Here is a 24853-nt window from a genome sequence, read left to right as displayed (position 1 = left end):
TTTTTTTTTTTTTCATTCAAGGACAAGAGGGTCATTTGCTGCTTTCTAATGAGTCAGGGTTGTAATTTAGAATATATTAGTGTGGGGGGGGGGTAGGCGGGGCACTGTATTTATTGATCACCCTTTACAGTAACACGTGGCTCGTTTCCCTTTCTCTGTCTTTGATTCAAACTCAAAGACAACTGTTCGCATGACTAAAGGATCTCAATGTGATTTTTCAAACATTTGTCACAGCTGCCGAGAATCTATATATTATTTTTTTTCTCCCTATTTCTCATGCTGGGGGGAGAAAATGGGGGATTCCCCATGCCCCCACTGTTGTTCATCTGGATGTGTGTTGCCACTGTATAATTTGCTTAAATAAATCCGATTGAGAGCCGTCAAGAAAATGAGCAGCTGGAAAGCAATCGATACAATACACAGCTTCTATATATACATATAAATATATATAGCTTCCATAGATATATATATATTCAAAGTATAAAATATAAAGGAATACCACTTTGATCTTTTCTAAGAATGTATTTTGAATATGTAAATGAGCACTATGATTCTGCTTGACTTAAAAAGAACAAAAAATATCCTTTTAGGTTTGATGATGAACCGGCAGCGGCATTAAATACATGCATGGTGATCTTCTTCCTGTTCATATCTTAAAACGCTCTGTGTCTGCCAGCACTGTGCCGGTCAGTGGGACCGTATTGTGTCCGGCCTTTCTGGGTTGGCTTTGGATGGTTTAAAGTGTAAAAAAAAAAAAAAAAGAACATTCTTGAAGGAGTTTCTTTTTCTGTGTTTGCGTTTCGCTGCTGCTATGAACTCTGACCCGATCAGCCTCTGCTGTAATGACCTTTGTTGTAATTGAGGATATTCCATTTTAATGCATCAACTGCAAGGACTTTGCATTTACTTACAAATAAAGAAACATTTACAGAACATGTCAACACATTTGCTTGGTTTGTTTTGTCTAAAAAAAAAAGAAGCCTGAGTAGAAAGGTTTATTCCTGCAGCAAAGCCTGTTTTACGTCCAAATGGGTTTTTTGTTTTGTTTGTAGTTTAAAGGTCAGATTTTCTTTTATCCCCCTGACAAACAGTGACCACTAACAAATCATTTGCCACCCCTCCCCTTCCTGCCTCTGTTGGTGCTTGTAGTCGGCACTCTGGGCACCATGGAAACGTGTAAACACACCAACGGGCCCCGAACTTTGCACCGGGTCTGCGATTGGTGGTCTGACCTGAAGACGAGACGCAGCGGCCTCTCCGATTAGCCCAAAGAGTTTGACCCTCCCACCGAGCACCTTAGGTTGCACAAACCCCCACGCCCCCCCCCCCCCTTTCTCGCAGATCCCATGCACGGTCTGAAAACAAAGCGAGGAAAGTTTTCCTTTGCCCCCCCCCCCGCATCCCACCATCACTCCCCGAAAAAGCCGGCCATGGACCCGCTGCTGCCTCCTGTGCTGCAGGACGACGACGTTGCAGACGCACAAAGCGAGACGCTGCAGCTGGGACAGGTAGGAAGATGACCATCCGGCAGAGTTCTGCAAAGCGCTTGAGCGAAGGGACGTGAGGGGACGCAGGTAGGCGGCTGGGGGGGGGGAGGTGAAGGCTGTCTGTGATGACTGTTTAAGTGAGGGAATTCGTTGAGAATGTTCTTGACCTGCAAGGGTATCATAAGAGGCATTAAGACTACATGACATGTAAAAGACACCATCCCAGCACTTTCCCTTAAGGAAATGCGCGCTTAAAAACGCAATGCAACGTTTTCATTGCATGCTCTTTTGACCTGTGGTCGTGCACCAATGCATTCAACGCAGGGGACTCGAAATGTCTCCCTCAAATCTTCCCTCAATTACTCTCACGTAGTTTAATCACAGAACGGCAAGCTCCGCAGCAAGTGTCAGCGATGCATTGCGCTGCCTGGTAATGGGGGTTTACGAGGGAGGGTGTGAGGAAAGGATGTGGGAGCTTCGGCCGCCAATCCACCCCGATCTCCTCGCTCAGGCTTTGAGGAGTCACGAAACCGCACCGCTCGTCTCGTTCTCCGTGCAGCCAAGAGCGACAGGGGTCGACGTGCGTGGGCCAGAGGACCAACGCTCGAGGCCCGACGGGCATGCGCTGGACGGAGGTGAAAGCGAGGAGGAGGAGGAGGAGGAGGAGGAGGACAATGATGATGATGATGAAGAGGAGGCGCTCCGAGGGCACGGGAGCGTGAGCCCCGAGGACGACTACGGCACAGACTTGGAGCTCGGAGGTAAAAAAGAGAGATGGGAATGACAGCGAAGGTATGAAATTGCATGACTGCGACGTTCCCTCTTATGATATGTTTGACGTTGTTGTTGTTGTCGTTGTTTTCCCTGTGAATTTTCGATCTCGATGGGAAGACGCATCCATAGCACACGTCGCCCCGTGTGTTTTTTCGTCTTTTCCATCTTCTGGACCAGAAGGACTCCTTCGTCCGCCTGCCCACACAAACCCCAAAGCCCCGCTCTGCATCCTAATGATTCCATCCACGTCCTTTTGTGCCGGGCTACCTTTTCACCAAAAGGGGGGGAAAAAAACCATCGTGCATGAATGGGCCGTCCCTGACGGGGTGGAAACCGGCCGTGGGGTGGGGTGGGCGGCGGGGGGGGGTTTCAATGTCACACTGAAAAGGCCCTCCTCCTCTGGGAGGAGAGTGCCACATCTCCCCTTCTACAAAGAGGTATTAATAGCCAACAGTTGAGACGGCCATTGTCTTTATTCATGCCGCAGATGAGGAGGAGGAGGCGGCGGCGGGGCGGGCGGCCTACGTGGAGGCGTGCGGCGCGCTACAGGTGGCGCCTGCCTCTTACTTCCTGCGGCACATGCAGAGCCGCGAGCTGTCCATGATGCATCGCGGCCTGGGGCCTCAGGTACTTTAATCCAGAGGGAGGGATGTTTTTTCTTTCTTATTTTTGCTGAAGGGAAGTTGGTCTCGCTTTCTGGGAGGAGCAGAGAGGGTTTTTTTTCTGGGGGGGGGGGGGGGTTTGCTGTAAACTACAGAATCTGCTCAGGGACGCAATCACCACATCCACACGCGGCTAAATAACCAGATGCACGCCGTCCGGAGTTGAGTGACTGAAAATTGAATTTTGTTTCCTACAAAATTACATTCGGCCACAATTGCACTGAAGCCTCGGGTTGCGGATAAACCTGTTTGTTACGCTGTGGATGTAAATTAAAAGGAGTGGATGTTGACATTTGATATCCCGCTGCACACACAGCAACGGTTGACCTTCCAATTCCAGCTGCCTCCGTGAAAAAAAGACCTACAAATATTTGATCTCTCTGTCCAACAAGACCAGCCTGGACCTGGAGTTTGATTCGACCTCTGGGGTAAACGGTCTGATCTTTTATTCTAAACGGCGCCAAATGCGCCTCATCTCTCTCACTATTGGTCCCCACCTCCACTGTGTGTATGTTTTAGCTCGCGTGCAAACCCGGGAAACGTGTACACAGACACTCGCACGCACACAGATCTCCGAAGACGTAACCACAGGTTCTTTTGGGAGGTTTAGACCAAACAGGAAGTCCATTACAACATGTTGAGTTCAACTAATGGGTCTTTTTTTTAAGGGCTTGTGTACACGGCGATGCCAGATAAAAACAAAAAACAAAATTGAAGATAAATATTATGGGTTTTTTTTTACCTGTAAACCCTCTCTGGCTTAATTTGAGCCCACGAGTCTGACTATGAATCAGCGTGGAGCTGCTCTGTGGTTGTACATCTCGGGAGTCGAGACCAAATCCTCTGCAAATGTGAAAAAGGCATCTCCCGGAGCTCCTAGCAACCGCAGCGTGACATTTCTACAGGCTTCCACTGGTCCGTAACGCCCGCAAATGAAAATTGATAAAGCAAATCCCTTCCTTAACAAGCCAGTTTCAGCTTCAGTAACATCCTTCAGGTAGATCAAATTGGATTTTAAATAAACCTTCACCTGTCAATCACAGAGAGTCAAAGTAAAGTGCCAAAGCGCCGCTACCGTAGGTTGTTTTTTTTTGCAAGATGTCTTGCAGATTGATTGGCTCCTCGTATCTTGGAGATTCTCTGCAGGCCTTCAGACACACTTTAGTCCTTTGCACTACTTCAATTTTTTTTTTTTTTGTTCAAGATCAAATTAACATGAGGCTTCATGCAGCCAACTTTCTCATTAGACGTGCTAGAAACTATAATTTTCATGTTCTGCCAGCTTCATTTCTGACCCACGCCTCCACACAGCTCCCTTCTGCTTCATTTGTCTCATGCAGGTTTAATATCCCCCTCTCTCTCTCTCTCTCTCTCTCTCGCCCTCTGCCCACCTGCATCAGTGCATCTACTCTTTTTTTTAAAAACTGAAATACAGACTGAAGAAAATATACTGGAGTGAACAAAACAGAAGAAAATTCACTTTGGATGTGTGTGTTTTGCAGGGCACCAGAGCCCTGGCTGTTCCCCTGGTAACCAACACTTCAATCCTCAGGCTCAACCTGCGAGACAATTGGATGGAGGGAACAGGCGGAGCCGCGATAGCCGAGATGTTGAAGGAAAATTGTCACATTACAGGTGGTTTCGCTCGGCACTCGAGCATGCACACGCACTTTCTCTACCCCCCGCACACGCCGCTTCTCCACCCCTTGAATTATACAGCGAGCATATCTGGTGCCCGTGTTGAATGTTGGTTCAGTACGTCTATGGACCGTGAGTCGTGCAGGCTCTTGGAGGTGTCATGCGCCGCTCTTCGTCATGCAATTTTGTGTTATGCAGAGATTGGGAGAGATTATTTGTAGAGGAACATTTCATCTGATATGTCCGCACCTACAAATGAAGATATAAACTGAAGAAGAAGCAGTGACCAATACAAAAGATTTCTGAAATATCAGTATTATGAACCAATGGAAAAACACGTTCGATTGTGTCAGACTCATGCTGCACACTCTCGCGTCCCCCCTTTCTGCAAAAACGTAACCAGCATAAACGTTGTCACCCCAGAGGTGGACCTGTCCGACAACCGGCTCGGGGACGACGGGGCCGGCGCCCTGGCTGGAATGCTCGCGGGGAACAGGACGCTGATCGGCCTCCGCCTGTCGGGGAACCACCTGACGGACCGGTCGGCCGAGCGCCTCGGCCCGGCGCTGGTGGCCAACCGCACGTTGCGGCACCTGGACCTCAGCCACAACGCTCTGGGGGAGCGCGCAGGTAGCAACGGCCATCGGAAAAGACGACGCCTGCCTGCTTTTGCCATCGGGTCGATTAGTTAAAGATTTTCGCGTCAGGAGCTCCAGATCAGATCCAGATCACTGAACTCCAGCACACAGAGATGAGAGCTCAGAGGAAAGAGATGACAGATGACAATCTCTCTCTCTCTCTTCCTTTGTGCTTTTTAACAGTCTGTCATTTGGACCCTGTCAAATACATATATGGACACGTGATGGAACGCATGCAGACACTGAACCCAGATGTCGTTGTCGAACATCATTATTTAAGTGGGATGGTGCTAATGCATACAGCACTAAAGATGTTCAAATACACGTTCGGTTAAGTAAAGGGCATTTTTCTTTTTTTACTTTTTACCTCAGAAAAAAAATCCAAACAAACAAGATGGCGCATTTTCAATCTTTTTAAATGTCGTGACTGACATAATAACCATTTTACTCAAATGTTATTCGGTTTGCATGTGAATGAAAGACTTCGGTAAGCAGTTGCTAAAAGCTGCCGGTTAAGTGACTGCGAAGTTATCTTTTCTGTCATATTGATAAATGAAAATGCATTAGAGCCACCTAAAACTCACCAAATACTACCATGAGCGCAGTGTAATTCAGTACAAACCCGTATCTGCCATAGTTTTTATTTTTGGAAGCCATTAGCCTTATCGCTAAGCGGGGCAGCGGGACAGCAGGCAGACCGTGGCATTCAAAGGTCAAGAACATTTTCGCCTTCATTAAAAACCTCTTTCAATTATCACGCGGACGAGCCCCGAATGGCCCACCCGGACGCAATGAGCATCTGATGCGGTAATCTCCAAATAACTGCCTGCGGGGAAGGGGACGCCGGCCACGTTCTCGGTGTCACGTGGTGTCTGTGATTCATCCCCCCCCCCCCCTCGTATTCAATTTTATTTCCTCCCAACTGGTGAAATATCAAAGGACACCGTTCGCTCTCGTCGACGCGCTGGAGAGAAAGTGGACCGATCAAACACTCTGACATTCATGCTATGGTTTTATTGCTTTTTCCATCAAGCACAGTAGGAGCGGGGGTGGGTGGATGGGGGTGGGGGTTGTCTTATTATTATGAACCACCGGGTGCTGTGCACATTCTGATCCTTGGGATAAAGTGGGTGAGATGATGATGGGGACGGATGTCTTTTGGGTTTTCTGCCTCTACGCTCCTCACCAGCTTCGATAGAGGGATGAAACACGTTCAGACATCTCTTAAATACTTATCAGACGTTCTTTCCATGAATTTCTACCATTTTAGCAAAATGACATTATTACACTTGTTTTGTGGCAATTGATTATCATTCAGTCAGCATGTGAAACACAGTTTTTTTTGTTTAATGAACAGGTAGAATTTGCCTTTTCTTGTTTGTTTCTACGCCAAGGAAAGCAGCTGAGAGACTCTCTGCCAGAGAACACGGGCCTGAGGTCCCTGAATCTGTCCTGGAACTGCCTTCGAGGGCGAGGAGCGGCGATGCTGGCCGCCGGCCTCGGGGTAACGCACCCTGCAATCCACGTTTGCAAACACTACACCACTCACATCGGATTGATTGAAGCCCAGTGTGTGTGCCTCCGTCATGAATCAGCCATGCAGTGCATGAGAAACCCCATCACATCTTTATATATATATATTTTTTACGGGCATCGGGGTTATTACTCTTCCGTGGAGACTTTCCCTTGAGCCTTTTGGGAGCTTGGCTGCAGGGATTTGCTCCCCTGCAGCATCCTCAGGACGCTGATGCTGGCCGATATAAACGCCCGGCTCACAGTCCAGTGAGTCACCAAAACGCTGGCGGGGGGCGCGGGGGGGGTTGAATCATGCAATTTGCCGGCAGGTCAAATCCTTTAACACCAAACAGGTGTTCGACTCGATGGGACTGGCTTTGCCGGAGGAAAGAGGGGAAAAGAGCTTTTCCCCAATCTGCCGTCTCGTAAAAAGTTACGCTCCAGGCTGAAATTTCGGCACGCAGCGTTCAGATTTTCCGATTCCACTTTTCTTAGAACTTTATTCTGGTGACACGCACATTGAGTGTCTGAATGATCCATTAATCATCTCGCAGCAGGACAGAGGAGAAGCGGCACGCTGATCACTGAGTTCTGATTGATTGTGGTCTGAGAGGCTGATTACATCAGGACATTTTCTGCTGCTCTTCCATTGGTTCATCATGTTTTTTTTAAGTTCTACTTTCTTTTGCACAAGGAATCTATACTTATTCCAATTCTTTTCTGTTTGTTTGTTCAGGGAAACGTTTTCCTCAGAGCAGTGGATCTGACATTCAATGGCTTTGGCAAAGAAGGAGCCGTTGCGTTGGGACAGGCTTTGAAGGACAATGACGTCTTGGAGGAGTTGAACGTGAGGTAAAAGCACATCTTAAAACAGATCCTAAACCCATCATTCAGCCTCTCCTTTGACTCATCAAGAAAAACCCAGCATCTCAAGTTCCCAGTCAAATAACACTTTATGATTGCTCCCCTCACACTTGTTTTTTTTCCTTTTTATTTCTCGCCACAGTAGCAACCGAATACCCCCCGAAGGAGCTATCCATCTAGCCATGGGCCTCAAAGTAAACAAGACGATCAAATCCCTGAATGTAAGCTGCTCAAAGATTGCTCCATGCTTCAAAGACAACGTGGGGGCGGGGGGGGGGAGGAGGTTAACGGTAGATAGAGTGGGTTAAATAAATGGATCACTGGACTCTGTTTCAAAGTCCCGGGTTCTCGGGGGCTCATCTTTACGGCCTGCTACGAGTCACTGACAGAAAAGAAGTGAATGGCAAAGACTGAGTTACAGTTTGAGCATTTAAAGTGCATTCAATGAGCACTCCTGAATGGAGAACAGAGGTTAGGTATTTAGTGAAACACACAAAAGTTCAAAAGCTCACTTTAAACCTGGAAAACATACAGGCAGTTGTTAGCTTATTAGCTAAATTAGTGGCAGCTAGTTAGAGAATTGTATCTGCTAGCTGGATGGCATGCCTTTTTATTTCTCAAAGGAATAGATTGACATTTCGGGGGGAAATACGCTCACCTGCCGCGAAGGTCGGCGCCGTCATTGTGTTTAAATGTGAAGCTACGGCTCGCAGTGCGTTGAATGAGTCTTTAGACCCTTCCAGTGCCACCGCTAACGTTAGCGTAGCCATGGTGCTACGCTAACGTTACAAGTGATTCGCTCAGGAGGAGCGATGTTGTTCCCCTTAGTGTGAAGGCAGGTGACACGGTCAAACAACTCGACTTTTAAAAAATAATTTTCACATGTAATTTCTTCATTAAATTCAAAATTAAAATTTCCGATTTTTGAAAATTGGCAGGTGTGTGCCAGGTTATTTGCCAGAAGGCCCCCTGAGTGTGTCTTCCCAAAACGCTGAATCGCCACAACATGCTTTCAAAGCGTATTCCGTCACATTGAACAGCGGTAGGACCAAAGGCACATCCTTACACAGTGTTTGCCCTGGACCAGGTGGGGAGGAACCCCATCCAGAACGCCGGCTGCTACGGGATCCTCCAGGCGCTGCAGGAAAACCCCGATTCGGCCGTGGAGACGTTAGACTTCTCGGTAACTTGCACGTTGGGGCCTCCTCGTGAGCCGTCGTCCTCCTACAACTCAAACGTAGCCGTGATCTCCTCTGCTTTGGCTCTCTGCAGGACGTCGCGGTGAACCAGGACTTTGAAGATTTGTACACGGCGGTGAAAGAGATGTTCCCCGCGCTTGCAGTAAATCACGGCGCATTCAGGAAAGGAAAAGCCTGCAAAGTGTAATTGCTGCGTGCTTTTGTGTCAGAAAAGATGGGGAGATGAAGCAAAGCATTCAGGCATTTGCCAGGATATCGTTTTTAAAAGATGTCTTTTTTGAAAAAGTGATTTGAGCATATTCCTCTGATAATATAATGCAAGTTATTGAATTCATACTTTCTTAATTTTCCCAAGCATACAGACCTGCATGTGTATACATTCTTTAAATATAGCGTTGTTTAAAGTCATTGAACAAAGCGAAACAATGCAGGTATTGAGCATGATCCTTTTTAGGTATGATCCGATTTGATGTTGCATAACGTCGGTGGGTAGAATGACGGAGAGGATCGGAGAGCAGCGCATTGTGTACGGAAAGATGTGAAAGTGGGTTGCACAAAGAGGATTTAAGTACTGCATGACTAGTCTAATAGAGAAGCTGGCTTTGAAAGGACGACCCAGTGTTAGATAAGAGACCTTGTTTAGCGGGACAACTCAAACACGCTTAGGTACAGCAAGCTGTCATTTGGAGACGTGCATCCCTCCCACGTGTGTGCGTGCACCCGACCATGATCTGCACGGCCGAGGCCTTTTCACCGCATCACAACTTGTTACAATGTTATGACTCCTAAGGATCTTCATCTATGACCAAAGTTCAGCCCTGAAAGGTGTTCTCTCTCATGATGCATGATTTGACGTTTAATGCCATTCACAGGGATGCGGATGACTAAACATAAAGCTGAAGGCAGGTCATTTGCTAAATGATTAGTGCTGTTTGGCTACAATATGCTTTATACAATTATAATCACATGACATCCAACGCCTTCTTGCAATAAAGTTAAATAAAACAGAGGTGTAATGGAGCCGTTTCTTTGTCAATTATTCCAAAACGTCCTTCAGTAGCGTATTTTCTTTTTTTTGTCTTTTTTTTTTTGTTCTGCCGTCACTGTCATTGATCCGCAGCGTGTCGCCACCAGCAGTCCGAGAACGCACCTCGGTGAACATTAACCGGCGCGGTGCGTTCAGGGCTCTCAGTGAGTCCGACACTCCCCGCGGGGCAACATGGCGACGACCGGCGCTCCCTCTGCGTGGCGCCGAGGCCGCGAGCTGCTCAGGTGCGCCGCGAGGCTCGAGCCCCCGACCAGGTAAAAAAACAAACCAAAAAAAAAGTGCTTCACGTTGGTGGCGGCCGCGGTGCTTTCTTTTTTTTTTTTTTTTTTAAAGAAAATGTGCTTTGGATTGGCGCGTAACTGTTTTGTGATCGCTGTGATCGATCGTCAACTTTTCAACCAGCACTTTTGTTTCTTTCGTATTTCTATTTTTTTAACACATGGCTGAAGGATAAAGTGAATCAATGCGTTATAGATCTTTTTGTTTTGTTTTTATGGACCTGTGAACTTTGTCCCCTGAAGCCATAGCGACCTTATCTGGGCCTCCACACTGAAGGCATTTCCTCTGTGGCTGTTTCTAAGAAGAAGAAGAAGAAGAAGAAGGAAAAAAAACTAATTTATGGCTTGAATGCAAGGCCTTTATTTGTGTTATTTTTGAGAGGGAGCCATGGGAAATGCGTTTCTAATTATAGTTCCCAATTAAAGTCATTGGCCCTAAAGGATATTAAAAGAGAAATCTCGCTGACCTTGAAAGTTTGTGGATTTTGTAAGAATGAATAAAGCCGTAGACGGGCGGCCTTGGAAGTGACAGTAAATAGATATACAGACACTGGAGCTGCATGATTCGTAAATGGGCATTTACCAGACATTCCCTTTGAGCTGAAATGAACAAATTGAGATTAACGTCGACATTGAAGCAAATTTTTAAATGAGTTCAGCTTTGAAAGTCAAAGGATTGGATTTGATGTTCACGTGAGTGTCTGGCTGTGTTCAGCTATTAACTATGTATGTACCACTACGTCATATTTTTGACATGGTTGTTAATTATGAGCCCTAAATAATGAATTTACACTTGAATGTGGTATTGTAACTGGTGTGTTTGTCCCTGTCACACAGTCCCTTCCTGTTCACTTCACAGCAGCTCCTTTAAAAGTCTGATTTTCTTTTCTTTCAAAAAAATGATTGCAGCTTCATCGACTGCAACAATAGTTCTTCGAGTTAATGGTATTCCATCTTCATTTCACTCCACAGTGGGTGAGAAGAAGACGCAAGCTATGACATTCCCACTCACTCATACACTATGCATGTTTTTTTTTTGTATATCAAAGGACATTAGCATGAGATAAAAGCATGACTATCTTTTAGCCCATAAGTCACGCATAACACCATGATCCTTTAAAGCCCCCCCCCCTTCCTCTTTTAATAACGACAACTTCTCCATCTCGTGTTGCCGCTCTGAGCCTTTTTGGTGAAACTTTCTTTCATCTCGTTTCTTCTGTGTAGGAGGTTTTCAGAGGGTGGCGACAAAGGCTGGTTCCGTTCCCTGTTTGTGCGCAAAGTCGATGCCAGGAAAGATGCCCACTCCAACCTGCTGTCAAAGAAGGAGACCAGCAACCTGTACAAAATCCAATGTAGGCACAGCATCTCTCGATCTCACGGGGGGGGGGGTCAAACCGCCCATTTGAGGGGTCTGACCTCAGCGACCTCGGTAGCACGAGGAGCCGAAATGTGACGAGCGTCAAAGTGGCAGTCGCGAGTTGTTGCGTGACGGACGCGGCCTGTGAAGTTTTTCTACGGCGACGTCCTTGTTGGTGATTGCTGTGTCCGTCTCTCGCGGAGGAATCTTTCTTTCTTCCCCGGCGCTTTGATCTTTTTTTTTTTCTTTTTTTTTTTTTTTGTGCGTGCCGTACATCACGGCGTGTTGGGATTTTCAATTTGAGCCCTCCATCAGCCGTAACCCATTGAGAGCGAATCCGTTTTTGTACAGAGAAGTCTTTGCTGAATCGGAGTGTGAAATTACTTTGTTGGAGAATTGGATGGTTGCTTGTATTTAAAGAAGAAGAAAAAAAAAACACACACAGACCCATTTCTGAAAGGTCTCGCTCCTCTTTTTCAGTTCACAACGTCAAACCAGAGTGTCTGGAAGCGTACAACAGTCTGGAGTGAGTTGGATTTTTTTTTTTTTTTTAACTAAATGAAAGGTTTTATAACCATCCATACAATTTTAAAAATGTGGTCCAAGTTGCTTTAGCTTTTTCATTCACAAGAAGGACCTTGATTCCATAAGTGTCCTTCGAGGAAAATTAGCATAACATCAAAGTCTTTTTGAATGTAACGTTAATGTTGACTTTCCGCTCTCTGAGTGCCCTCTAGTTGGTCGCTGTGGCGAAGGAACAGCACTTTTTCCACTTCTATTTTCTCTCATTGCTGCCCCCACCACCCCCCCCCCCTCACCCGCAGGGCTGAGGTGCAAAACAGGCTCCATCAGGACCAGAATTACCCCTGTGAGGTGGTGGGAAGCTGGAACACCTGGTACGGAGAGCAGGACCAAGCGGGTAAGAGGGGTGGGGGGGGGAAAAGAAAAGTGAAAACCTAAAAAGATGGTGGGAAGAGGCGTGTTCCCCGTCCCGAAGGCCTCGAGGTGGATGCTGAAAACATATGGGGGGGGGGTGAGGGGTGGTGAGGAGGGGGCCTCGGCGCGGCTCCTCGCGCGGCGCCGCAGTGACATCTGCTGGTTGGTTCCCTGCAGTGCACCTGTGGCGATACAGAGGAGGCTACCCAGCGCTGACCGAGTGCCTGAGGAAGCTGAACAAAAACAAGGTTGGACTGAAGCGCTCCGTCATGTTTCTCTCTTTTTTGTGCCAGGAAACGATTCGAATCGCCGTGTCAGACGTTCACATATTTTTTTTTTAAATCTCTCCTTCAGGAGTATGACGAGTTCCGGAAAGAGAGGGCTCAAATGTTGGTTTCCAGGAGAAATCAGCTCCTCCTGGAGTTCAGTTTCTGGAACGAACCGGCGCCGAGACCAGGTCCGAACGTCTATGAAATGCGAAGCTACAAACTCAAGGTATCCCCATATTTCACACACCTTGCAGGTGTAATGCTGTGGGACATGTGATCGAACGTCGCTCCCTTCATCTGGGTTAGGGTTAGGGTTAGTCCGTTCCCTCAGTTGTATTTTTTTTAGTGTTTTCACAGTGTTTCAATCAAAGTTATTAAGCTTTAAGGGCTCAATAAATGAGGTTGTCTTAGATCTCTTAAGTTTATAGTACAAATGTGTAACGTAATCTTTCTGAGTAGAAGGATTTTACAGAAGGTATTTTTGACATTTGTAAAAACCTTCCCCCTGTATTTATTAAATATTCTTTGTGGTAAGTAATCCTACTTTTTTTGTTGCGTTTTGGAGAAACAGACAAACCCTGAATGTGTATTTTGGATGTTCTCTTGTAATAAAATGGAACCGTGCATTATGACAATTGTTTTTTCTCTCCCTTCTAAGGCCTATCGCTGTATCTTTCCGCAAGACACTACTTATACCGTCATATCAATCACTGCCGTTACATCTATTCCCCAGAGGTTGTGTGTTTGCAGACTTTTGGGCTGCCAATCATCTCGCAGGAGTAAAGTAATCCTCCCCTCGTCTTGTGTTCATCACAGTTCAGCGTTTGGATCCGCTGCTGAAAGGAGGCCTTTTGCCTGCAGTATTTTAAATTCGTGGGTTGACTCGCTGTGTCCATTAAGTGTGTGTGTGTGTGTGTGTAAAGCTGTGTTAACCTTTGACCTCCTCCTGGGTTTCAGCCGGGCACCATGATTGAATGGGGAAACCACTGGTAAGGCTCCACAACGTCCACCTTGCTTCAAATATACAACCTTTTCCAGCGTTAACGGGGTTTCGGGTGGTCTTTCCTCTTCCAAACAGGGCGAGGGCCATCAAGTACAGACAGGAGAACGGCGAGGCCGTGGGCGGGTTCTTCTCGCAGATCGGCGACCTCTATGTCGTTCACCACTTGTGGGGTGAGTGTGTCACGTTTGGCCTGGATACCCGATCTGTTAACGATAAATAAAACCTGAAACGTTTGGCACGAGGGGGGGGGGGGGCGCTGTAGCGTCGGTGTGAAATGCGGTTGTGCTCGTGGTGTCTACAGCTTATGGAAGCCTGCAGTCCCGGCAGGAGACCAGGAACTCCGCCTGGCTGAAGGAGGGCTGGGATTCTAATGTGTATTACACAGGTAGGCGAGCACCCACACGCGTTGTCCTCCAAAAAACCCACAGCTATGGCTTTTCTTACAGAATCACTGGGTCGATGGTTGAAAAACCCAAGTTTTGTGTTAGATTATAAAAATGGAGTGGATTATCAAGGGAGATTAGGAGCAGAGATCAGTGCAGAAAGTCCTCAGGGACTGACATCATATTTATAATGTGAGACAAATGGCAGGGTACGTTTTACGGGTTTAAGTGAACACGAAAGCAAAAGAATGGGAAGAACGTGAGTTCTGATGAACATCAATGTGTGTGTGTGTGTGTGTCTGCCGTTAATCCCATACTCTTTGAGTTAAACATTCTCGTTGCTCTCTGTCTTTTCCTCAGTGCCTCTGATCAGAAGCATGGAGTCCAGAATAATGATTCCCACCAAGAGTTCGCCTTTACAGTAAGAAGACGACCCCAAGCTGAGAACATCTCTCTGAGAAAGCAAAAAAAACAACATTAAAATTTAATTTGTTGTGTTAATCTGCAGGATAATCTGTGTTATATTCAACGGTGTAAACAAAAACCCTTTATTTTGTGGCAGCCATACAGTATTTGTGTTGATTTGACAATGATGATGATGATGATGAACTGGCAAAATGAAATGCCTAATGACATGCATTGCATTACTTGTATTTTAGGCTTTAAATGTCATCCTGAGTTATGGTGAAGAAGTGGCGTGATTATTTTTCTCCTGGATATGAATCACACTGAGTGAGATCACGCTGACGCTTCACAGCCGTGGCTGCACGTAGACACATGATCGAATGAAACATGTCAGGACTCACTAGTTCACAAATTCTCAAATTCACAGAAATGATTTCGTAAAAAGCTTTGTGTAACTTCCGGTGTGCGGTGGTCAATATTTTGAAATAAAACAACAGTTTGGTCATTTTCCCAGGAACGATGTTGAGATTATTCATGTACCTAAAAGAAAAACGTTAATAGAATCAAAGCTAAACTAAATGTAACAATGGGTAATGACATTATGTCATTATGTGAAAGTAATTTAATTGGGAGAGTTGCTAATTCGTTAGTTAAAGGAACAGATCTGTATTTCTGTCATAAAGGTACAGGTTAGCCTAGCTTAGCATAAACACTGGAAACCGGGGATCCCCCAGTTAACAAAAAGGTGCGCACCAGTCATAGTGAAGCTCACTAAAAATCAACCTTTCTCTACAATTTGTCTTATCCGTGCAAAGAAAGAAAAGAAAAAAAGTGTCCCAAGCCAAATGATACACTGTGGCTTTAAGAAAAGGGGGCGTGTCCCTTTATTTGAATATACAGTAGTTGGGAGTCGGATTGCGTCGGATGTTTTTTTTTCTTCTTCGCCTTGTGAGACGAGCGCAGCGGGAGGTGTTGTTTGCACCGTCCGGGCCCGTGTTTTTCACCTTTAAATGATACCTCGCAGCCGGGAAGGCGTCCTCCACCCGAGCCGAGCGCACCACCACCACCCCGCCGCCGCCGCCGCCGCCGCCGGACACCACCCGACGACATGGACCTGCACATCTTGGACCACAGGCTCCGGGTCCTCAGCATATCCAAGAGCGGGCTGGTGAACTTCACGCACCCGCTGATTAAGCTGATATTCCTCCGGAACCGGACGCGGTAAGAATAAAAAAGCACCACTGGCCCGGGGGGTGCAGCCGGTGCCCCCGGTAATCCTCAACCCTCCACCCGCTTCTCATCCAGCCATTGCTCGGGGAATTAGTCCGTGCATGCCCGCTGCTCCGAGCGATCCACCGCGGTGCGTGGAGCTGGTCGGCAGTAGTTCGGCTTACACATGTTTTTACAGAATATTACAGTATTTAGGATTGAAGGTTTTTTTTTTTTTACAATTGGAGGTGTTATTGCGTTCATTATGTTATAATTAAATGACAAAACCACGAGCAGTTTAATTGCCACCGTGCATTGTCTGCTGCTTCTGCAAGTAAAGGCAACCCTCCACTGTGTTTAGAAGGACCCCTGGTTCCTCCTGCACAACTCGACCTTTGACCTCCTCTAACCCAAAGCCGGCGTCCAGTTTGCAAATCGTCCTGCTCTCAGGTTGGCATTAGTACCAGTTTAAGGCTGATCCCTGGTTATCCTCCCTTTTTTGTTATGTAATTGTTTATAGCCCTGGCTGCCCCACATGTGCACGGCTGGAAGAAAAAGCTCAACATCTGTCCTGGAGCCGCCCGACCGTCACTCAGGACGGGCCTCGGGCCGCTGCCCCGACGTCCAGCAGGCAAACGTCAGCGGGACATGTTCCTCCTCCCTGATGCCGTCCCATAACTCGCATCCCGTGACCCCCTTCGCATCACAACAGCCCAAACAAGCTGTTTACCAGGCCGCTGTTAGTCACAACCCCCCCATGACCGCTTTCCCTTCGTGCCTTCACGACTGAGCCCGAGGAGCTCGATTTAGAGCCCGGCCCGCAAGACGCGCCACGGCCCGCAGGACGCGTCACGGCCCGCAGGACGCGTCACGTCCGTTCACACCTGTCTGCCCCCGCGGGCACTCGTTTGTCTCCGACTCAAAGTGGCAGACAGCTGCGAGTGGATGACACCAGGACGCACTGTGGTTGAGTTAGTACCCAGGTACGGGCCAGTACTATCGGTTGTTTTCAGTGTGGGGGGCGGTTGGGGGTGGGGGGGGGGGGGGGGGGGGGGTACAGGCTGAGGCCAGAATGAACCAGAAAAAGGAAGAATGTGCACGCGTGGTGCCCTTTCTTTGGATTAGTGTGCATGGTGCATGGTTTCCCAGTGTTGTTGTGCATGCTTTGGAGTTATGTCATCATCCTGTAGGGGGGGGGCTGTGTTTTTGGCTGTTTTGTCCAGTTATTTTTCTTCCCCCCCCCCCCTCCAGGCCCCAACCCTTTTGATCAAACTATAGACGATGCACACTGGGGTGGAGATTGAACTCGTAGCAGCTCTTGAAACAATGGAGCACAAACAAGCCTGATTGCCTCTGTTGTTGTTGGCTGTTTTTTTTTTGCCTTACTCCCTCTCTTCTAGCACCCTCCCCCCTTCCTCCCCCCCCCCCCCCCCCCCCCTCTGCTATTCAGGAGAGAACAACTCCCAGGGAGAATGCGTGTGGAGTGGCTCCATGGCAGATTCTCAAGGAGGCTGGTGCTCAGAGGAGCCACGTTCATCCCAAATTGTGACCCGGAGGGATTTTTTGCCAAGCACTGGGAACGGAGGGGGGGGGGGGGGGGGGTTCTACTTGTCTGCTTCAGTGATCCGTCATGGTGGGGGCTCGGGCTCCCCTCATGGTACACAAAGCGGCCTCCTCTGCGCCGGGATTTCAGTTACAAAAATACCCCCCCGCCCCTCCCCTCCCCCCCTTTGTTCTGAATAAAAGGGGAGGCCGTGAGAACGCCGGCCATCGGTCTTCGCGGGGGACTTCGAAGGCAGCGTTCAGCTCGCAAAATCCGCCTTCGGGGTCCCGCTCCAACACCGGGTCGGTCCTGCTCTCAACGCGTTTCCGCAGCTGCAGGACGCCGCTGCCTCGTTCCCTCGCTCCCTCGCTGCCTCGGCCTGGATCAAAGTCCAGGCTCTCGTGTGGTCTTCATCTTCCCCTCGCCACCTGTTGTTAGGTTGTTTATCTTCTCCTCCTCCTTTTATGTCGCTTTCAGCTTCAACAGAAGAAGGTGGTTTTTTTGGAAATGGTTGCCGTCGGAGATCGCACGCACGCGCACACGCACACATACACACACACACACACAGACTGAGGTCAACCCTCTGAAATCAAACATACACTGATAGAAAACGCCAAAAAGAGACACGTTTTGATCTTAGAAGATTTTACTTGCAGGAGGGACAAAAAGTCCATTTCCTTGTTTTTTCCAGGGGAGCATAATGCGTTATGTGTCATAACCCCAATGCCTAACTGACAGTTGCATCTCCCCCGTCTCCATGACGACCCGCCCCACCTTCCCTCGGCCTTCGAGCGCGAGCACGTTTCACGTGTAGTTTGGTTTGAGCTTAACCGCTTGTCTTAATAGCAAAGGGGCGTTCAGGGGCCCCCTCGTAGGAGACGCCTGCATCGCGCCACTTCAGGGCGAAGCCATTTTTTTATGTGTGTCACTTTTCGGTCGCTAAGCTCAGCCGTTTTTTTTCTTCTTTTTTTTTTTTTTTTTTTCTTCATCCTCCTGATCTGTATTTCACAAACAGGAAACCGCAGCACCGGGGGGGCCCTCTCGGTCGGTCTTCCCCCTCAGGTGTCACGCAAGAGCCTCGCGCTCGTCTTCTCCCCCCCCCCACACCCTCATGCACTAGATCAGTCCCACTGGGCTCACGCGATGCTTGGCACGCTCTACCTGCAGGAAACCGCCAGCTGAGGAAGGTGAGGGGTCAGCAGGAAATGAGGAAGGGGTGGGGGTGGGGGTGGGGGTGGGGGGGGGTGTTGTTAGAATACAATGGGCTGGCTGAGCTCGCTAGCACAGCTGTTTGTTAGTGTTGGTGTTCTCTTTGTCCCTCGCCGGGCCGATTGTCCCGTCTCCTGGCAGGGATTACTTTGTGCTGAGTCAGGAGCGCCGCGGCCCCGCTCGCCCTTGGCCCCAGCCGACGGACGAGCAGAGGGAGGGGGGGGGGGGGGGGGGGGGGGGTCTTCAGTGAGGCGCTCTAGGAGCCGCTCGTATCTCCTCTCGACCGAAGATGAATGCAAACGCCACTCAAAGGGTGGAAGTATTCATAATAGACAGTCTAACACTACGACTTTGTTACTTTTAGGACGAAATGAGACAAGTTGCTTGAATAATTCAATCCGACCTCCATGTTCTTGCCGTTGCTCTCACCAAAGGTATTTTTTGGGGGTTTTGAACAAGAGGAATTTGTCCCATACAGACATTTAATTTGAGGTATCGTGTGTCTTTAACTTCTTTTTTTTCCCCAAAAGCGACATTCAATAGAACCCGGCGCGGCGGGCCGAGCCTTTTGGCCCCCGAGCCCCGACCGAAGGACCACGTCAGCCACACCCGCAGGCCGAGAAGGCCCAGCTCACTGTCATCTGGGAGGAAGTAGAAGGCTCGGCCTTGTGGGGGGGGAGCACCTCTTCCCCTTCCCCTTTTTCCCCAAAAGGACGATTGTCCTCGCTGACGCATGTACACTCCCCCCCCCACACACACACCCCTCTCCCTGCCTCCCTCCCCTCACGCGCCTCCTCTCCTGTTTTTCAGATGCAAGTTCTTCAGTCTGACGGAGACGCCGGAGAACTACACCGTGGTCCTCGACGAGGAAGGGTTCAAAGGTACAGCTTTGTGGAGCATATGTAGTCTGGGGAGGAGGGGGGGGGGGGGGGGAAGACATCTCGTCCAACACGTTGTGTCTCATCGCGATCCGTAACTCGGGGGCGCATAAAAATGACACTAACAGAGGAGGCGGCCGGTCTCTTTGAGTGTCCTATAAAGCTTCCAATTTTTGGGCCATGTGACTAGAAAGTCAGCTGACCTCCCGGGACCAAGTCCACTGCATAATTCACCGTGTCCCGTCCCACGCCGCATCCAGCTGCTGCCGTCCCTCCACACGGGCAGCAGCTCTCTCAAAAGGTGAGCTGCTCCGCTTCCCTGCGTCTCCTCTGCGCTCCTTCTAGCCCGAGAGGCTATTTTAGGAGGCGGAGCGACGACGAGGAGAAGGAAAAAAAAAAAAAAAAACGGAGTTCACTGCGGGAGGTAGAAAGCAATCGGTAATGTTTTTTGGGGTTTGGCTTAAAGGAAACACAACCCAGATGTTGTGACGCCGTGAACAGCAGCCTCTCTTTCAACCTCCTGGATCCTGACCGACTTTGACACTTCCCACGCGCTGATTTAATTAATCGGCATCAGGTCACACGCGCGCTTTGGTTTAAGTTGTCACTGTGCGCTATGAATAGCAGCAGCAAACTTTAGCTCTCCGTGGTGAAACAGGAGGGGGGAACCAGGAGGGGGGGGGAACCATAAGGATATAAACCCAGAAACAAGCATGTGCAATTTGATCCAATAAGCCGACTAACTTGCTATAGATAAGAGCCATTATATTATAACTTTGATGAAGGCATTTCTGGCTCCTGTTGTCTTGATCAGATCTAAATGGATCTTTTGCAGATGTTTTTAAAGAATTTTAAATATTTGTAGCACAAAGGTCAAGATACCCTGACCTTTTTAAATTCCATTTGAACCATGTTTTTTTTAAATGGCAAACCGCTGCTAACAGGACCCTCTTTGACCCCCCCCCCCCCCCAGAGCTCCAGCCCTCCGAGCATCTCAACGTCGAGAGCTCCGTCTGGCTGCCGCTCAACGTGGTCTCCAACGGCAACGCCTCCAGCAGCTCGCAGGCGGTCGGCGTGACCAAGATCGCCAAGTCGGTCATCGCCCCGCTGGCCCAGCAGCACGTGTCGGTCTTCATGCTCTCCACGTATCAGACCGACTTCATCCTGGCGAGTCCCGCTTTCCTTCAGGCTTCCCCCTTCATGCCCGCATGGCTCCTCCGGAATCTAGCCATGACAAAAGAAGCCCCGCTGTCTGTGTTTTTCTCAGAATCTAAAAACCCCCCAAAAGAGCTGACGGGGCTATAAAAAAAAAAAGTGTGAAGCAGGCGGAAAAAACGAGATAACGACCCAACAGGCGTTTGTGTCAGCGAATAAATTAATGGTTAACGCGCTCCAGTGTCCCCCCCCCCCCCCCCCCCCCTCGGCGTTGGTGCCTGCGACGTTAATGTTTGGCCCCCCGTGCCGTGCAGGTGAGGGAGAAGGACCTGTCGGTGGTCATCGGCACCCTGGAGGAGGAGTTCAACATCTACAGGGAGGTGGCAGGCGAGTCCGTCCCCGTCCGCTGTCAGGACGAGTCCAACGGCCTCCAGAAGAACGGCAAAGAAGGTAGGGCTCCTCCACCTCCTCCTCCTCCCGGCACCACCCGTCGGGTTCGGTAGGGCAAAAGTGCAAAAGTGCCCTGAAATGAAAAGAGTTGAACACATTAAATGCACCACAGCAGTGTTCTATTTACCAAATGGCGAATAGCTTAAATTGAGCAGTGGGGACGTGGTTTGTGGGACATGCTGTGAAATGTGTCCACGCTTTCACAATATTTCATATATCTCCATCTCCTCAAGCATAAAAAAAAACGTTCTTAAAACTAAAGATCTGTATTAAGACACTGAAAGAACCACTGTTGAAAGTATGAGACCGGGAAGAATGTCTGCTTTTTAATCATACAAGACATCTAGAATATGCGATCCGTTGGTTGATGGGTTTATTGGGACGAAACGGAACTCTCCCAGTTCAGCTGTTCTCCCACACAAACGCCGTCGTTGCTCCTCCAGCCGTCCAGCCGACGCTCCACCCGGTGCTGATCCCGCAGAACCAGTTCTGCGTGATGTCCCTGGACCCTGACACGCTGCCGTCCATCGCCACCACCCTGATCGACGTGCTCTTCTACTCCAACGGGTGAGGCCGCAGTACCTCCGTGAAAGCACCAGGTGGCAGCACCGGACCCAGTTTTTTTTTTTTCTTCACGTCTCCGCTCTTGTCTCCTCTCCCCCGTAGTCCCAAGGAGGACGCGCAGTCGTCTCCCAGCCGCCACTTGGACTGCATCAAGTTCTTCTCCTTCTCCCTCATCGATGGCTACATCTCCCTGGTGATGGACACTGAGGCCCAGAGACAGTGAGGATTCTTTTTGCAGCATCCACAGAGCAACTTTGATCAAACATTCCAAAAAAAAAAAAAAAATACGAATTGTGCAGCCCTTGAAGCTCTGCACTCGGCCATGTCTTCATCTCTGAAATTTCCTGTTCTTTGTGCTTCAGGTTTCCTGCTGACCTTCTCTTCACCAGCTCATCCGGGGAGCTGTGGAGAATGGTTCGCATTGGGGGACAGCCGCTGGGCTTCGGTGAGAGACTTTTTTTCCGAGTAGCTCAAAATGTGTTGATTCCCTCTGCGTGATCTGCTCCCCCCTGCTGGGAGGCCTCGGGGCATTTTGGTGTCTGACTGGTGTCAGAGGTCATTCGGGTTATTCTCTGTGTGCTGCATGCCTGTCGCTCACATGGTAAACACGGGGCTCGTTTTAGATGGCTATAAAACCTTTTCAGTGATTCATCATCTTCTGCTAACGTAGACCAGACACTCACTTTACAAATCAACTGTTTTTTAATTAAATGTGTTTTTTTATAATCTGTTAATAAACTACTTGTGTAACTTTTCCTGTTCCTGTAGTAGCTGTTCTGTTGTCTTATTGTATTACATTTATTTTACTTAGTCAGAATTTTTTTCAATCCACATGCTGGTTGGCTTTTTAATTAATAAAGAACAGACAAAATGACGTAATAGATTCCGTCTCATTAAAATGGTTACATACATGTGATCTTACATTTGGCTCAATAACTCCATAGGATACTAATTTCTGTGTTTTTCTCCTCGGTTCTCTCGCTGTTTTCAGATGAATGTGGCATCGTGGCCCAGATTTCTCAGCCGCTGGCTGACAGCGACATCTCTGCCTATTACATAAGCACCTTCAGCTTCGACCATGCTTTGGTGAGTCCTTCACCACCGCCGCCTTTCATCGCCGCCACATATCTGACACAGAAATGACGACACTCACCTCCGGCTGTTTCACGGCTCGGCTGTTTCCCAAATGTGGGAAGATGATAACGAGCCGGTGTTCCTTTTTGTAGTTTAATCGTGACTCAAACAAAACAATGAAAGTCCCTTTTGCACAACCGTGTCCTATTCATCGTTGATGATGATATCATCCTGTTTTGCGGCTTGTTGCGGTGTCCATCTTTAGGGAATTATTATTATTAATGGTTTTCATATAAAGGTAAACGGAAAAGCTCTTGACCAAGTGGCCGTAGTAATAAAATGAGTTAAGACACATCCTAACATGGAACAGAGCAAAACTACTTCACTTACAACATGAAGTGAATCATTACTGAAACAATCATGATCATTTTATCTTCAATATGTCCCACGGAGTCCCACAAGGCTCCATCATGGGCCCGTTGCTTTTTTTTTTGAAGTTTCATTGTAATGTAACTTTTAAGCTCCTAGATCTTTGGTTTCATAAACCTCAGAAATGTGCAACAAAGCCCGGTGGACCTGCGACACGTGTGACATGTGGAGTGATCACCGTAACAGCCGCACAAAGTGACGATGTGTTGTGTTCAAAGCTCATTTGCTCTACCTATTTTTTATTTATTTTTTGCTCTCCGCTGTTCTCTAGGTCCCCGAGGAGGACATAGTGAGCGTGACCCAGATGCTCCAGCATCAAAGGAAAGAACCAGCCGCGAGTTGATCCCCACCCCCACCCCCCCCACCCCCCCCCCCTCCCAGGGGCGAGAGGCTAAACCCCGTGCCTAGTCTAGCACGCTGCATCGCCAGCAGTATTAACCACGACGAACCTGCCATGATCACCAGAAAGCGCTTCTCCGTGGCGTGCGCATCGCGGTTTGTCTGCGAGGCCTCCAGTCGCATCGATCTTGCGGCCGGATGTCCTCTGGGGGGGGGGGGCGGATGGCCTCTGGGGGCCCCCGGGCTCACCCACGCACTCAAAAACAATCTCAAACGCAGTCGTTCGTTCCGGTTCACAAGCACAAAGCCCCGATATATATCTATATATATATATCTGAGAGACTCTTTCTCCTTTTTAATGAAGTTGGAATTGTTGATGATATTATCTTGCTGCGGACGGATGATCTCACTGGCGTTGGTTTCACGAGGGGGTTCAACAACTCGGTCTTCCAGTGATGTTTATATCATTGCGCCATATACCCAAACAGCCATTCCGCTGCACTTTTCTTTCTTTCCATTTAAAAGCGTGAAAGCTTGAAATGCAATGCAGTTGTGAGAATGTTGATCTGACAGTAATTTCCATGCAAAGGATAACTGAGAACTTCTGTTTTTTGACAACCGGTTTGGTTTCAAAGGAATGTGCAGGTAGTTCTTATTAAAACTACTACAAATTCTGTTAAGCAGGACAGTCGGTGCTTTTTTTTTTTTTAGAGGTCAGCATTTCTTAACCGTAGTATTACCAGAGGTCAGTAACACTATGTCTTATTTCTTGTTATTTGCACAATACACTTTTTGATTTAGCTAATCTTCCCCACCCCCCAGATGTTTTCTTTGGTACAACTTACAAATGTAACCCCTGCTAAAAGTTTTCTTTAAACATTTGTAATTTTTGTGCTGCTTCCTCCAATAAAACATTGAAAGTCTGTACTTATTGTTCAACTCATAAGGCGGAATAAATGCAAACAAAATAGGAGACAACAAACTGATTCTGCATGAGTTTGGCTTTGTTTTTTACTTAAAATTACTTCACCATTTACCACCAGACACCAAAAAGTTACGTAGTTGTTAAAGTGGAATACCACGAATAGGATATCGGTGAGTGTGGTTATTGTCGCACCTGCACACAGGAAGCGCTGTGGGCTGAGGCTGCAGAGGAGGCCGTGACGTGAATGTCGTTTACAAAAACACCTGCTGACGTGTGTGTGTGTGAGCGATGTCATTCCCGTTTAACTGGAAGTGATGAGTAATAACTCGTAAAAAACATGCAAGGTGAATAAAGGCCAGTGATCGATCACATGGCTTATGTCTTTTCTATAAACGAACCAAAGACTGTAGCAGTATCGACTTAAATTGCATTTCATCTGATTATTCTCTTTTCAGCTGTTCACACAATGCTTGTTTGTGAAAGCAGGTTTTTTTCGGGTGCTAGGTTTAAAAAAAAAGAGTATTATTACTATTTTAATGAATGTTTTTTGCAATATAAAAGTTATCCAGGGTGCAAAAACACAAGTTTGAATGATAAACGGTTAGGGTTTAGACCAATCTTC

At 48.0% G+C, this 24853-nt stretch overlaps 3 protein-coding genes across 3 annotated transcripts; all 3 read left to right on the top strand.

Annotated features, from left to right (window-relative positions):
* The first annotated feature begins 1570 nt into the window (after window positions 1-1570).
* On the top strand, window positions 1571-9856 carry lrrc74b (leucine rich repeat containing 74B). Its single transcript, XM_037482757.2, has 9 exons — window positions 1571-2248; window positions 2749-2888; window positions 4426-4558; window positions 4985-5191; window positions 6594-6703; window positions 7451-7566; window positions 7721-7799; window positions 8666-8761; window positions 8851-9856. Exons 1-9 carry the CDS (start codon window positions 1921-1923, stop codon window positions 8962-8964), a joined length of 1323 nt encoding a protein of 440 aa, XP_037338654.2. The 5' UTR covers window positions 1571-1920; the 3' UTR covers window positions 8965-9856.
* A 79-nt stretch (window positions 9857-9935) lies between these two features.
* On the top strand, window positions 9936-14989 carry nipsnap1 (nipsnap homolog 1 (C. elegans)). The gene is made up of 10 exons (XM_037482760.2): window positions 9936-10079; window positions 11328-11455; window positions 11941-11986; window positions 12285-12379; window positions 12574-12644; window positions 12751-12891; window positions 13623-13654; window positions 13744-13838; window positions 13970-14053; window positions 14412-14989. The coding sequence occupies exons 1-10, from the start codon at window positions 9997-9999 to the stop codon at window positions 14474-14476; spliced, it is 840 nt and encodes a 279-aa protein (XP_037338657.2). The 5' UTR covers window positions 9936-9996; the 3' UTR covers window positions 14477-14989.
* A 367-nt stretch (window positions 14990-15356) lies between these two features.
* castor1 (cytosolic arginine sensor for mTORC1 subunit 1) lies at window positions 15357-24229 on the top strand. Its single transcript, XM_037482759.2, has 9 exons — window positions 15357-15677; window positions 19228-19298; window positions 20269-20462; window positions 20765-20900; window positions 21344-21467; window positions 21567-21683; window positions 21827-21909; window positions 22456-22550; window positions 23239-24229. Exons 1-9 carry the CDS (start codon window positions 15565-15567, stop codon window positions 23308-23310), a joined length of 1005 nt encoding a protein of 334 aa, XP_037338656.2. The 5' UTR covers window positions 15357-15564; the 3' UTR covers window positions 23311-24229.
* The last annotated feature ends 624 nt before the right edge of the window (window positions 24230-24853 follow it).

This window comes from Pungitius pungitius, chromosome 5, assembly GCF_949316345.1.
Source record: "Pungitius pungitius chromosome 5, fPunPun2.1, whole genome shotgun sequence".
NCBI classification, from domain to species: Eukaryota; Metazoa; Chordata; class Actinopteri; order Perciformes; family Gasterosteidae; genus Pungitius; species Pungitius pungitius.
Note: the sequence above shows the minus strand (reverse complement) of the source record. Positions and strands in the feature narration are given on the sequence as shown.

Coding starts and splice junctions, on each gene's coding strand:
- lrrc74b (XM_037482757.2), top strand. CDS start 1,921: ATGGGGGTTTACGAGGGAGGGTGTGAGGAAAGGATGTGGGAGCTTCGG. Junction 5,192..6,593: donor CGCTCTGGGGGAGCGCGCAG/GTAGCAACGGCC, acceptor TTCTACGCCAAG/GAAAGCAGCTGAGAGACTCT. Junction 8,762..8,850: donor TGGAGACGTTAGACTTCTCG/GTAACTTGCACG, acceptor GGCTCTCTGCAG/GACGTCGCGGTGAACCAGGA.
- nipsnap1 (XM_037482760.2), top strand. CDS start 9,997: ATGGCGACGACCGGCGCTCCCTCTGCGTGGCGCCGAGGCCGCGAGCTG. Junction 11,456..11,940: donor CAACCTGTACAAAATCCAAT/GTAGGCACAGCA, acceptor CCTCTTTTTCAG/TTCACAACGTCAAACCAGAG. Junction 13,655..13,743: donor ATTGAATGGGGAAACCACTG/GTAAGGCTCCAC, acceptor TCTTCCAAACAG/GGCGAGGGCCATCAAGTACA.
- castor1 (XM_037482759.2), top strand. CDS start 15,565: ATGGACCTGCACATCTTGGACCACAGGCTCCGGGTCCTCAGCATATCC. Junction 15,678..19,227: donor TTCCTCCGGAACCGGACGCG/GTAAGAATAAAA, acceptor CCTGTTTTTCAG/ATGCAAGTTCTTCAGTCTGA. Junction 21,468..21,566: donor GTGCTCTTCTACTCCAACGG/GTGAGGCCGCAG, acceptor TCTCCCCCGTAG/TCCCAAGGAGGACGCGCAGT.